This window comes from Magnolia sinica, chromosome 14 (genome assembly GCF_029962835.1).
Source record: "Magnolia sinica isolate HGM2019 chromosome 14, MsV1, whole genome shotgun sequence".
In the NCBI taxonomy this organism is placed as follows: Eukaryota; Viridiplantae; Streptophyta; class Magnoliopsida; order Magnoliales; family Magnoliaceae; genus Magnolia; species Magnolia sinica.
Window position 1 is genome coordinate 5,006,413 of NC_080586.1, and position 13,589 is coordinate 5,020,001.

Here is a 13,589-nt window from a genome sequence, read left to right on the forward strand (position 1 = left end):
GGGTCAGATATAGGTGAACTTGTAGCCAAACCCAAGTAGCAGAATCCGATTCATGGCCCTCTGGGTCCTGGGCCCCATATCTAAGGTATTGGGCCTGCATCCAGATCGACTTGGATGGTGCAATTTTGAGCATGAACTAGGATTTCGAATGGGTATTAGATCTTGGGTCCAGATCGACTTTTTGGATTCAGACCCATATCAGAATGAAGAATTTCAGAGCTTGATAGCAGCAAAGGTGTGGGTAATAAAGCTCATGCATACACCATACATGTGCCAGCATGGCATGATAGGTCCGAGATCCAATCCATCCATCAGAAAGGAACCACTATATTGATGCCCTAGCCCAAGAATCAGATTGAACCCCTGATCAAGTGGGCCACAGTTTGCGAAACAAATATACAGGTCTGAAAACTTGGCTGAAGTTATCCAACTCACCCATCTATTTCCAATATTGGGGCCCACATGCTGAGTGGACCAGATCTATTTTTCGGAAAACAAGTAGAAGGTTGGACAGACCTGATGGACACAATGCGCTCGCTTAGCAAATCTCCACATTTCAGAGCTGTTTTAAATAAAATAAAGAATTTTACAAAAAATAAATAAATTTAAAAAGGATATTTGACAATCATACTCTGAGAAATAAGAATGAAAGAATGAAATGATGATTTATTTACCTTTTTCAATTGTTTCGGCACTGCGATAGCAGCTTTGTAACCTTGGTGCAAGCAGTATTACAGGTATTACAGTTTTCACCGGCTAATGGCAGCAATGGTCCACATTGCACTGGAGAACCAAGAACGGTGACTAGAACCATCCAATCTGTGAGATTTTCAGTAGATGGTTCATCCAGCATGGAAATCAGTATATCAAAAATGGACCACTGAACCATGGGCCCCACTTGTACAAACTAAAACTTGATGGGACCGTCTATATCCTCGAGTTGAGGATCACATAATTCCTACAAACAATCAATGTAGGAAGAGAAGAATGCACGCAAATGGATTCTCCCCACTGTTTTCACCAATAATCCCCACAAGAACAAGATCCTTGATGGAAATGATGAAATCGGTTCGTGTCTCTAATGATCAAATCACGTGAGGTCACCTTAGATATGAGCTTGATGGCATCATGGCAATCCCCACAAACACGGAGGTTCTTCGCTATTCTAATCGGCACCCCGTGTGGGGCCCTCATCAAGCCAAAAGCAATGGCCAATCTCTCACTATGGCTACAAAGCAATCTCTTCTTATCATCCTCATCAACGTCAAGCAACACAAATTCCGTCGACGGCACATATCCTGCCTTGAAAATTAGTTCGCTCAACTTCTCCAACACTTTATAAATTGCCTGCGAGTCGGAATGTGATCTATCGTGGGCCCCAAATGTGTAAATGGTGTCCTTAATCTCAATCCAACTACAACCAGGATTTTTCGATAATCCCTTAACTACCATCAACTCTCTCACTCTTCCTACATCATCCCATCTCCCCACTGCAGCATATACATTAGAAAGGATTACATAATTAGCTGCGTTATTCGGTTCGAGCTCGAAGAGCTTATCCGCCATTCTCTCACCGAGCTTGACATCACGGTACACCTGACAGGCACCTAGCAAGGATCCAAACATACTAGCACTTGGTTTCAGACTCATACTTTCAATGAACTCTTCTGCTTCATTTAGCTTTCCTGCCCTCCCCAACATATCAACCACACAAGCATAATGCTCAAGTTGAGGCTCAATACCAAACTCATCCCTCATCAACTTGAAAATCTTCAAACCATCATCGACAAGACCGCCATGACTACAAGCAGACAAGATCACAACCAACGTGACATAATTTGGTTTCGACCCACTGTCTTGCATTTCCCTGAAGAGCTTCAATGCCGAATTGAATTTCCCATTCATCGCATAACCTTCTATCATTGAAGTCCAAAGAACAACATTCCGCTTCTCTAAGCTATCAAACACTAGAAAAGCGCTTTCGGGATCTCCACATTGGGAATACATAGAAACAAGAGCAGCAGCGACAATCAAATTCAAATTAAACCAACTTCGAATAACGTAAGCGTGGATTGATTGCCCTCTTCTCATGGAAGAAAAGAACCCGCAAGCAGGCAATACAGAAACAACTGTTACTTCATTGGGCTTTAGACCCCCATCCAATTGCATCCTATGGAACAGTTGCATTGACTCTGTATATTTCTCTGAAGATGAACACGCGCGAATCATCGAAGTCCATGAGACTACATCTCTATGAGGCATTTCATCAAACACCCGCCGCGCGAACTCAAATTCCCCAAGAGAACCATACACATGGATAAGAGAATTCTCGACAGAGAGACTACATCCAAATTTAAGTATCATAGAATGCAACTGAATCGCTAATTCTAGAAAACCCAAACAGCCGCAAGCTTTCAGCAGGGCAGAAAAAGTGAAACCGTCCGGTCTTACTCCAAATCCAAGCATTTCATAGAAAAGTCTAATAGCATTTTTTGGCAATCCATTTTCAATGTATCCGGAAATCAAGGAAGTCCAAGCGAAAACATTTAAGCTTCTCTTAGGAATTCTATCAAACAGGTTACGGGCATCTTCGACTCGACCACAAACAGAATACAGCTTAAGGAGTTTGGGGAGCAGATCTCTATTTCTTTCGAAGCCGAGCCGGCGGATTTGGGAGTGGAGATTCTGACCTTGTTGCAGTGATCTAGATTCGATGCATGATTGGAGAAGAAGGGAGAATTCCGCAGAGGTGGAGGGAAGCTCCTTCTCTCGAGTTTCGAGTGCGTGTTTGATTGTGAGAGGCCTTTTGTAAGGATGATGGTTGGGGTGCGAAGGATAAGGAAGCCATGGGTGTGACGGATAAGGAGTTTTGGGTAATTGAAGGAGAGGAAGGGCAGGTTGAAGGAGCTGGGTGGAAATCATTTTCCACCGTTTTCCACCCTTCTTTTTATTTTTTATTTGCAAGGAACCTTTGATACTCTGGTCCAATATGATGGATGATGCGCAGTTGGCTGACAACCCAACACCAGCCTGAAGCCTTATTCTAGCTGACAGTGACTGCAAGTTAAACACACTTTTACTAGGGCTGTACACAAGTCAAGCTAGCTCGTAAAGCTCTCGCTCGACTGAGCTCGGATTGACTCCGGCTTGAAAGGCCGACTCAAGGCGAGTCAAGCTTGTTTACTAAAGCTCGAGTTGAGCTCAAGTCAAGTTCGACCATGGTGTATTTCAACTCGACTCGACTCGAAGCTCGAGCTCGACTGGGCTCAAGTAATATAGTTTAATAATATATATTATATATATTATATTAATATTAAATATAATATATATATATATATAAGTAATTAAAAAAAAAAAAAAGTTAAAACTTAAAAGTCTTTACTAAAAAATCCTACCAGACCCAACCCGTCCTCATTTCCTCTTTTTATTTCCCTTACCTTACCGAAGTAAACTCGACTCGACTCAACTCGAACCACTAGCTGGACTCAAACTCGACTCAAAAGCTCTGGCAAACAAGCCAAGTTTCAATGTTGAGCTCGAGCCCTCGAGCTCAAGCTCAAACTGAATATAGCATGGACGAGTCAAGCCGAGCTTGGCCCACCTCGACTCGACTAGGCTCGATGTACAACCCTAACTTTTACACATGAGTTAACCCCATTTAAAACCGTTGGAGGAAAAAGTCAAGAATGGTTTGAGGAAAAAGTCAAGAAAGTTAAAAGATCCATATTTGCATGTCGGAGAAAGTTCACATTAGGACGACTCGAACAGAGATTATAAGCCAAAGCCTGACTCAAAACATGGAACTTCACGATTTTTTCAAGGATTTTTTTAACTTTAACTATTCTAGTCTTTATTACTTCCATGCTAACTTACTAATTTACTGTCCAGTTAATCATTAATTTATGCTGGTCCATTTTACTTTCATGCCTGCATTCTACAATCTGGTGCAATTTAATTATTTACTTTCTCATGAGTATTCTAGATTCCAAAGTACCACATTTCCCATGGTAAGACACTCAAACACTATTGTATCCTATAGTGTGGTCTACTTAAGATTTGGAACTATTTAAACTTTGGGACTGCTTCCTAAAATGGGCCAGAGAAATAGATGAACGGCGTGAATATTCAACACATCATCAAGGTGTTAAGTAGGTAACACCTAATCCGCTCTCAAGTTATAATTGCTTAAAGAAATTATGTTACTTGACTATCAATTGTTGATATGCTTAGAGCACCATATTATTCTCTTTTTAAAAAATAATAAAATACGCAAAAAAGCACATGATTCAACTTTGTGGGCACAAGTTTAACATAATTAGCTCAGTGTTTACCTATGCACCAGTTCTCACAAGTTCTTGTGAGAATTTTTTAGAACTTATTACGCATGATGTGAGCCCAAAATTTGAGTAGTCTATGTTACGCAACACCTTGTGAAATCTACATGGCCCAACTTTTACCTTAATCCAAAATGTTGGTAGGCAATGGCAAAAGAAAATGGTTTCTTCTCTTGATTTGCATCTCTCTTTCCTATGGCCCACCAGAGTTTTGGATTAGAGTGAAATTTTGTCCTTGACATGTGTGCAAAGCTGTGCATGTGCACATGTGAGCATGCCTGGACATAATTATAATAATGTTCTATTAAAGTTGGAAAAAGCATATGTTTTTTTTATATATAAATTTTGTCCATTAAGAGTTTTGCCTTCTTATTACCAATCCCAAGCCTGAGCATCTGCCCAATTATTTGAGTTAAAGCTTATGATTAAGATAATAAGGTTTTTTTTTTTTCATAGAAAAAAACCGACCCAATTTCAAATCCTAATTCACGCACAATTTCACACCCAAGAGTGATAGATAAGATGCCCAAATCTAATGTTCTTAGATGGTCAAGCTGCCAGAATGGTTGTCCAATTTCTCTTCTTTATCAATAAAGTTTCAGGTGTTGTGTTCCCATATTTCTCGAAAGAAAAACAAAAAAAAAAAAAAAAAAAACCTAAAGTTGAGTAGATTCCCATCCGATACAACACCCAAGATACGGTGGAACCTGGATCCAATTTTTGCTAGCACGATTTAGATAGGGGTACACCAATGTTTGACTAGAATCAGACTCCCCGAATTGTATTCTACAAATCCAATGGCTAGGATTCTCCTACTGAGAAGATTTTGGACAATTGGGCGGGCCGCCGTGATGATAAACATAGGATAAATGAACCATTAGCCCTACTCGTACAAGATGGAAAGTTGAGGTGAATATCTTAATTGAGGATCTTATAATTCCTCCTTTTCTTGAGCCAAGATAAAAATGTAGATTCATAATCATATACCGTGTAAGATATATGTGGGCCATCATAGGACTGCAGTCCCTTCATAGACCTTAAATCCATGCCCAATCCAGCTACGATTGAGAATGTGAGATGGGGTCTTAGGCCTAGCCCACCTAAGGCAAGGTTGGATAGCTCACAGGGTGATTGGAACCATAGTTTAAGACCTAGAATAGTCTGACATGACTCATCTGAGTTGACTTGAACTCGGACTCAGTGAGACGCGACTCAACTGATTTTATGCCATGTGTCATCTATTGAGGCTGAGTAAAGAACTGAGGCTACTAGCTCCCTCGACAATTGTAATGCCCCGAAAATTAACACCCGAGTACATACACTCTAATCCCGAGTTCTCAGGTATTAGCTTAATAAAATGCACATGTGTCATCATTCATATTCACATTCATTCCACACGTGAATAATCAGAGCAGTAGAATTCAACTTATCAGAATCAAAGTGAGGTAGAGATAACAAAATTCCATAAATATAAGGCTAGGAGTCAAAAATACAATTTCAATAGTGGTGATCGTTTAAAATGGGGATTATACAAGTCATAATGAACATGCAATAAATTATATATATAAAGTACGTCCGATCGGGGACTCTAACATATACACGCACAAAATTAAAATAAAAGCAAAGTCTTTTAGCTTCGTCCGACACTCTTAAGGCATCACAGCGGAAACCGACCCAAGCCTACGCGCCAAATGCCTCGATAGCACCTGCAATAACAACAACGCCTAATTGGTGTTTTAAAACACCGTCCTCAGTGGGAGTATCTAACTTAGTGATTCTATTAGTTCTAGGTTATAAATGTTATCGACTTTATCAACACAATTAATGATAAATAATAAATCAATTATTTCATAAATACTCTTATTAAATGTACGAATGAGATTATAGAATGATGCATGCGTCTTACAATCCAACACTCCCTCACAAGCGACATTAACATCAAATCGTAACCTATCATAAGGTATGTAGGATTAGCCAAGTGATTATTAATTTTAATTCATATAATAGATTAGCGAAGCTAAGATACCGATGTTATATCACGAGTCATTATCCGAATTACGTGGCTTGTTGTGGCACGTAGCAACTCTTTACCAGTATCCCTTAATCAAGATTTAGGTATCACTTATTTATCTTATAAATCAACAATTTCAAAGGTACGGCATGATACCCAAATGTATAATGTTCAACCTAATATGATTTGTCACACAAACACCGAGTTTGATCACTCAGTTCCGAGGTACGGATTTGTCACATAAAACCAAATCACCACAAAGAAAATGGCTCATCACCTAATTTCATTCACGCCCGGGTCATTTGAACGGTACTCTACCACGGAACCATTGACAAGGTAATTTGATGGGGGTCGTTCGAACAATGATCTATCACATCCATTAGTACTCACTGGTCACTACGAGGAGGCTCGTCGCCCCAGCATAAGCTTACAACCCGGACACGATGTCCCATACTACTATACCTGACTCATGAGTCTTAGTGGGATCGTATTATACTAACAGTTATAAATGGACTCATCCATTGGGAACGGAGTATCTTAGATTCAATTTAGTCGTATCATACATGATCAGTTGGCCAGTAAACTAATTTGATTGACATGTGAGAACTTCGGCACAACCAGCATTGGGTGCAAACATCTCATGTAATTCAACTATTGTCAGTCATCTGTATTCAATCCGGGTCAATTAAACAAGCCTGGGGTGGCTACTATAATTCTACCCACCCCTTTAGTTCGGGCAGTTAGCCAACTAACCCAACATCGTAGCAATCCTAAGTATCATTATGGACTAAACACCAAATCACGTAATTATAATATAGGTTGTACTATACAACCACTTAGGCATTTCATCGAACATGTGAGCATGCATAGGGTACTATATTAACTAAAGTGTTAAATCAAATATGTGAACATGCATAAAGTAAACAATCATTTAAGCATTAAATCAACCATGCGAGCATCAACAAAGCAACAAATTCCACCACTTACACATTTCATTAAACATTTGAGCATCCATATCCAACTAATAACATATATTATAACAAAATCAAAATATGAATATATTAGCATATACAAATTCATCTACAAGCAACTAGTCATTGACTGAGACCCTTAAGGCTCAATAAAAGATAACCTATAGATAATGGTTCTCACATTTAAGAAGGAATCTCCAATTTTAAGCTCCTGAGGTTAGGGATTTGGGAGAAAACAATTCATGCACCAATTTTAAAGCAATGAGGTGATGTTCATGCAATACAGCCTTAAAAAAATTAAGTTGGGAAGTATGGTTCATTTCTAACCTCTCAATCGCAAGTGGAATAGATTCAGCGGAGGAGAGCGATCAAGGCTAGAGCTTAATCGAGGGGAATTCGTCAAGAACACTACAAGATCTCCCTCATTCTCTCTTTCTCTATTTATTTATTTCTTTTTGGGGAAAATTTCATATGAGGAGAGAGGGTGCCTAAATGAGGGTCTTATGTAATGCCAAAAGTGATACAAATTAATGGCCGTAAGGGCTAGGATTTCATTATACTAGTCTTATGGGAGGGTGTTTCTAACATTTGGATCCCACTATGGGGTGTAGGGGTTGATATATACCATAGGATAGTTGGTTATAGTGATGATCTACGCATAAATACAATCAGCCTGCTATTTGGATGTGTCAATTGACGGGTATGATCAGAAGTCAATTCGACGGTCATCAACCATCGATTGGGCCCACGACTATACAAATTTATGTAGAACATTACTCTAGGTCATTATCCTAAATTTAGTAGTAATCTAACGGCCCAAAAGCTATAACTTAAGTAAAAATCAGACGCATGCAACTAACTTAAGTTCTTAATTAATTTCAGGAATATTCACACATCTCATGCACTGACCTTGCAAGTCCAAGTTGAGCGATTCAAGGTACGATCTCAGCTCGATATCCCGCGATGGACGTCAAGCCCATTCAAACGAATGTCTTTTTATAATCTCAGATTTAATGGCCCATTAACGAACGGTCTGGAACTTGTTTAGATAATCATGTCATTTCTGTAATGAATTGTGTAGTAAGATTTCTTGTGTGCAATAATTATGATTTAGATTAATTAAGTTTATAATGTGACCTATTTGTAATTAGTAGAAATGGACCAAACGGTTATTTGATCTTAATAACCATAAACTGTTGGTTCTTAGGCTAAAAGAGAAACTTGATTGATTTGGTTTGTTAATTAATATCTGACCCCAAGTTGTCTTGGCTTCTGGTAGGTCTTTATTTAGTTGTGATTGTCTTGATTAATCAGTGATAGGTTAGCTAGATTTGAGCCTTAGATGAACAAATCACGATGCTAGTCTTGAGCTTTAAGTGATCGGGTGGATTCGTTGGCTTCCTACGGTTGATTAATCGGATTTGTGTGGCTTGTTACTGGTACCACCCACATATAAGCTCACCTCGAGCGCCAAGAGTCAATAAATAATGATATAGGCTAGTTAGATCAAGAATTTTTTGAAAATCCAAAATAGCGAAAATCTAAGACATTACAACAATACCTTACCATGAAGACCAAAAATCGGCTAAAAATGGATGCACCTGAATGTTTGATTAGCGGCCCTTAAATGGATTAGTCAAAATCACCGAGAACGGGGGGGGAATGGATGGCTGAGATTATACTATAAGTGCGATTTTTTAATCATGGGCAATGTAAGGCAGAGTGCATGTGTGGAAGCGGATTGTGTACCATGTAACTTGATACGTTATGGGGCCACCGTGATTTATGTATTTTATCCACTATGTCCATCTATTTTACCATATAATTTTAGGGCTTGGGCCTAATATGAAGCATATGCAAAGCTTAAGCAGACCACACCAGAAGAAACAATGTGAATTGAATGTCTAGCTATCGTTGAAAATTTCTTGGAAGCCACATAAGTTTTAGATCAAGATGATATTTGTGTTTTCTCTTGTGCATGTCCACGTGATCTTACGAATAGATTGGATGACAAATAAACATCATTGAGGGCAATCGCTTGGGCTATGGATGTGCTTTAATTTTGGTTTAACCATTAAAATAAGCTGGAAAAACGGATGGACGGCCTAGATAAATCACATGCATTTATTATGGACCCAACAGAGTTTACTCAGTATAATAAAAGTATAGTGAGTTACTTAGTACACAATTTGATTTCATAGCCTGTGGTGCGGCTTGGGCAGATTCTGTGGAGTCATCATGATATATGTATATTATATCCATGCCATCCATCAATTTGGCCAATTCATTTTATTCCATGAGCAAAAAAATGAAGCAGATCTAAATCTCAAGTGAACCACACCACAGAAAATAATGTTAATGGACCATTAAAAACTTCCCAAGGGCTATAAAAGTTTTGGATCAAGTTGATATTTGTGTTTTTTATTTATTCAGGTGCGTATGACATAATCAACAGGTTGGATTGTACATAAACATTATTATAGGCCTTGGGAAGTTTTTAATTGTGGGCATTCAAGTACCAATGTTTCATTTGGTGTGGTCCACCTTATATTTGGATTTGCTTCATTTTTAGGCATATGCCATAAAATGAAATAGTGAAATAGATGGATGGCATGGGCATAATAAACATATGTTAGGGAGGCCCCACAGTCAGAGATCCACCGAAGCCACATCCCACTATGTGTACTGTATAAATGGGTCCACCGTGAAGGCGCACACACGCACACTGTAGTGGGATTTCACCACCTTGACATAAGTTACTTGTTGGGGATTTGTGCTGCGAAATCACACATATTTAGATCTAAGATAACAATCCAAGAGCAACAAGCAATCACAAGAGAACACAAAGATTTAACATGAAAAACCCTTAAGGGAAAAAACCACAGCACAAAGCGACAGAAATCCACTATGAAATAAAAATTACAAGAGAGAGGACTTACCCGATTCGAACAATCTCGAATCTTACCCTTGCTACACCCTTTGATAACCCTAAAACCCTTTTACGAACACTTGAAAAACTTTTAGAAAGCTTTAGAATACATTAGAATAGCCCTAGGGACCCCTATTTATAGTTTAGGAAACACCCATTTTGCACCGACCTTAGAACAATCCGGAAACCGCCTCAAATTTACGCAGTCCGCTCGCAGTCTGCGTAACCCTCGACAAGTTGAGTCAGGGCTTTGACTAGTTGAAGGACCCCCTCGACCAGTCGAGTCCACCAAAATATACCGCTTGCTGGACTTTGAGTCAAGCGGTGCTCGACTGGTCAAGCAGCCCCCTCGACCGGTCGAGCCAGGCCCTCGACCAGCCTAGCAGATAATAAATTTACAGATTTAAGACATTCTGACAACAATCTTCACCATGTCTTCAATCTTCAATCGTATAGCTTCTTGACCTTTTCTCTTATCTTTGCATCCAATCATAGCTTCAATTAACGCTTCTTGTGCACACTATCCTTCTTTTACGCCATCGCCAAGCCCAGAGAAGTTGTAGAACTTGAACTTTTCTTTAGGAACAACCTTGATGAGCATGTCTGGTGGATTCGTGCTGGTGTGAATCTTCTTCAGTGTTACGCTTCCTTCCTCAAGCACCTGTCGGATAAAGTGGTGATGGACATCAATGTGTTTAGTACGTGAGTGATAAACAGAATTTTTAGTCAAATTTATAGCGTTCTTACTATCACAGTTAACCGGCACGGCCTCCTGCTGAAGTCTCAACTGATTTATCATGCCTTTGAGCCAAACACCGTATTTAAATACTTTCGTCACTGTCATATATTCTGTTTCAATTGTGGAAAGAGTCACCACGGACTGAAGCTTCAATATCCAACTGATTGCTCCACCCGCTAATACAAATGAGTATCCTGAAGTAGACTTTCTTGAATCCACACTACCTGCATAATTGAAATCTACATACCCTACCAACTTTGTCCCCGTCTTTTCAAAAATTAAGACATAGTCTTTCGTACATCGAATGTATCGAAGTAGCTATTTCACTGCTTCCCAGTGATGTTTGTCGGAGTTTGACATGTATCTGCTCACAACACCGACTGCCTGTGAAATATATGGTCTCAAACAGACCATGTTATACATTAAACTACCAACCGCATTTGAATAAGGCACATGAGACATCACCTGTTTTTCCTCATTTGATTTAGAACATTGTTCTGAGGAAAGCTTGAAGTGAGCCGTGTGTGAAATGCTCACCGGCTTTGCTTGGTTCATCCCATACTTGATCAACACCTTTTCAAGGTATTCTGTCTGTGATAACCAAAGCTTGCCCTTCTTCCTATCTCTATGAATATCTATACCGAGAACCCTCTTTGCAGCCCTTAGATCTTTCATCTCGAATGTCCCTGATAACTGAGTATTCAGTACGTTGATTTCAAATATATCATTATAGATGATCAACATATCATCAACATACAATACTAGGATGATGAATTTTTCATAACTCAGTGTCTTGTAATAGACACAGTGATCGTATTCACTCCGAGTAAATTTCTGACTCAACATGAAAGAATCAAATTTTTTATACCACTGCCTAGGCGACTGTTTCAGGCCGTATAACAACCTCATTAACCTGCAAACTTTTTTCTCTACTCCTTTAACTTCGTAGCCCTCTGGTTACTTCATGTAAATCTGCTCTTCCAATTCCCCATACAGGAATGCAGTTTTCACATCCATCTGTTCCAGTTCGAGATCATATTGGGCAACCAGCGCCAACACGAATCTGATAAACACCTGCTTAACCACTGATGTGGATATCTCTGTGAAATTGATTCCTTCTCTCTGAGCATAAGCCTTCGCTACCAATCTTTCTTTGTATCTATCATGTTTCTTTTTGAATAACCACTTGCATTCGATCACTTTTCGGCCCACTGAAAGCTTCACCAACTCTCATGTGTGATTTTTGTGCAATGAGCCACCCTAAAAGAGATCCATACCATCCATCTGACTCATTATCCATAGTCGCCTTCCACTTTTCTACATCAGGCTCATCAAGAGCCTCCTGAATAGTAGACAGGTCCCCCTCATCTGTAATGAGGGCATATGTAATATTAGAGTCGTCCATGTATCTTTCCGGTAACCTGCGATCACACGGTGGATTTCTCCTACAGGTGGCTGCTCCACCTGATCCTATACCTCTGTCTGTGCATCTGTCTTTGCCTAAGTATCATCTGAGTCAATCTAGATGTCTACGATCAACCTTTCTGGTTCTTCTTTCTCCTCTTGATCATTCTTGTGGAATAGAGAGCTTTCATCAAATTTGACGTCATGGCTAGTGATGACCTTGCGTGTAACCTTATCGAATAACTTGTAACCTTTCACACCAATAACATAGCCAACAAATATACTTTTTGGCTCTATGGTCTAGCTTATCTCTCTCAATTGACGGTACATGAGAGTAAGCCTCACAACCAAATATGCGTAAATCTGAGTAGTTGAATTTCTGACCACTTCATACTTCCTCTGAAACTTTATATTCAATTGTCGTTAAAAGAGACTAGTTCACTAAATAAAAAACTGTATTAATGGCCTCAGTCCATAGGTCATTGCCCAGCGCAGCATTACTTAACATGCATTTGGCCCTCTCCAGCAGAGTCCGATATATTCGCTCAGCCATATCATTTTTCTCGGGCGTGTGGCATACTATATTATGCTTGATGATCCCTTCATCCTTGCAATAATCATTAAACTCAGTTGAAGTAAATTCTCCACCATTATCAGTCCTTAAAACCATTATTTTTCGCCTTAACTATTTTTCCACCATTGTTTGAATATGGTGAAAACTTCGGATTTACGTTTCATGAAGTAAACCCAAACTTTCTTGGAGTAGTCGTCAATGAATGAAACAAACCATGACAATGCTCCAATGAAAACTTCTGGCGATGGCACCCATACGTCAGAGTGCACATAATCAAGAACTCCCTTACATACCAAAAAAATACCGCTTGTTGGACTTTGAGTCGAGTGGTGCTCGACTAGTCGAGCAGCCCCCTCAACCAGTTGAGCAGACAATAAATTTACAGATTTAAAACATTCTGGCGACAATACTTATGCCACAAATAGGTTATCTTAGTGTCTACTTATTAAGAAGATAGGTACTTCGGATCCTTACTCTTACTTTGGTGGTGGACTCTTGGGAGTTTTAACATCCCCTTAAGGGTTCAAGTATCCATAGGTGGTGAAATCCCACCATAGCGTGAGTGTGTGGGGGTGCGTGTGTAAAAAATTTTTTTAAAAAAAAAAAGAAAAAAGAAAAAGAAAAAAG

General features: G+C 39.4%; 1 protein-coding gene across 1 annotated transcript; it reads right to left on the reverse strand.

Moving 5' to 3' along the window:
• Positions 1-646: 646 nt before the first annotated feature.
• LOC131225643 (pentatricopeptide repeat-containing protein At2g01510, mitochondrial-like) lies at positions 647-3,073 on the reverse strand. Its single transcript, XM_058221208.1, has one exon. The coding sequence runs from the start codon at positions 2,920-2,922 to the stop codon at positions 1,018-1,020; it is 1,905 nt and encodes a 634-aa protein (XP_058077191.1). The 5' UTR covers positions 2,923-3,073; the 3' UTR covers positions 647-1,017.
• Between the last annotated feature and the right edge of the window lie 10,516 nt (positions 3,074-13,589).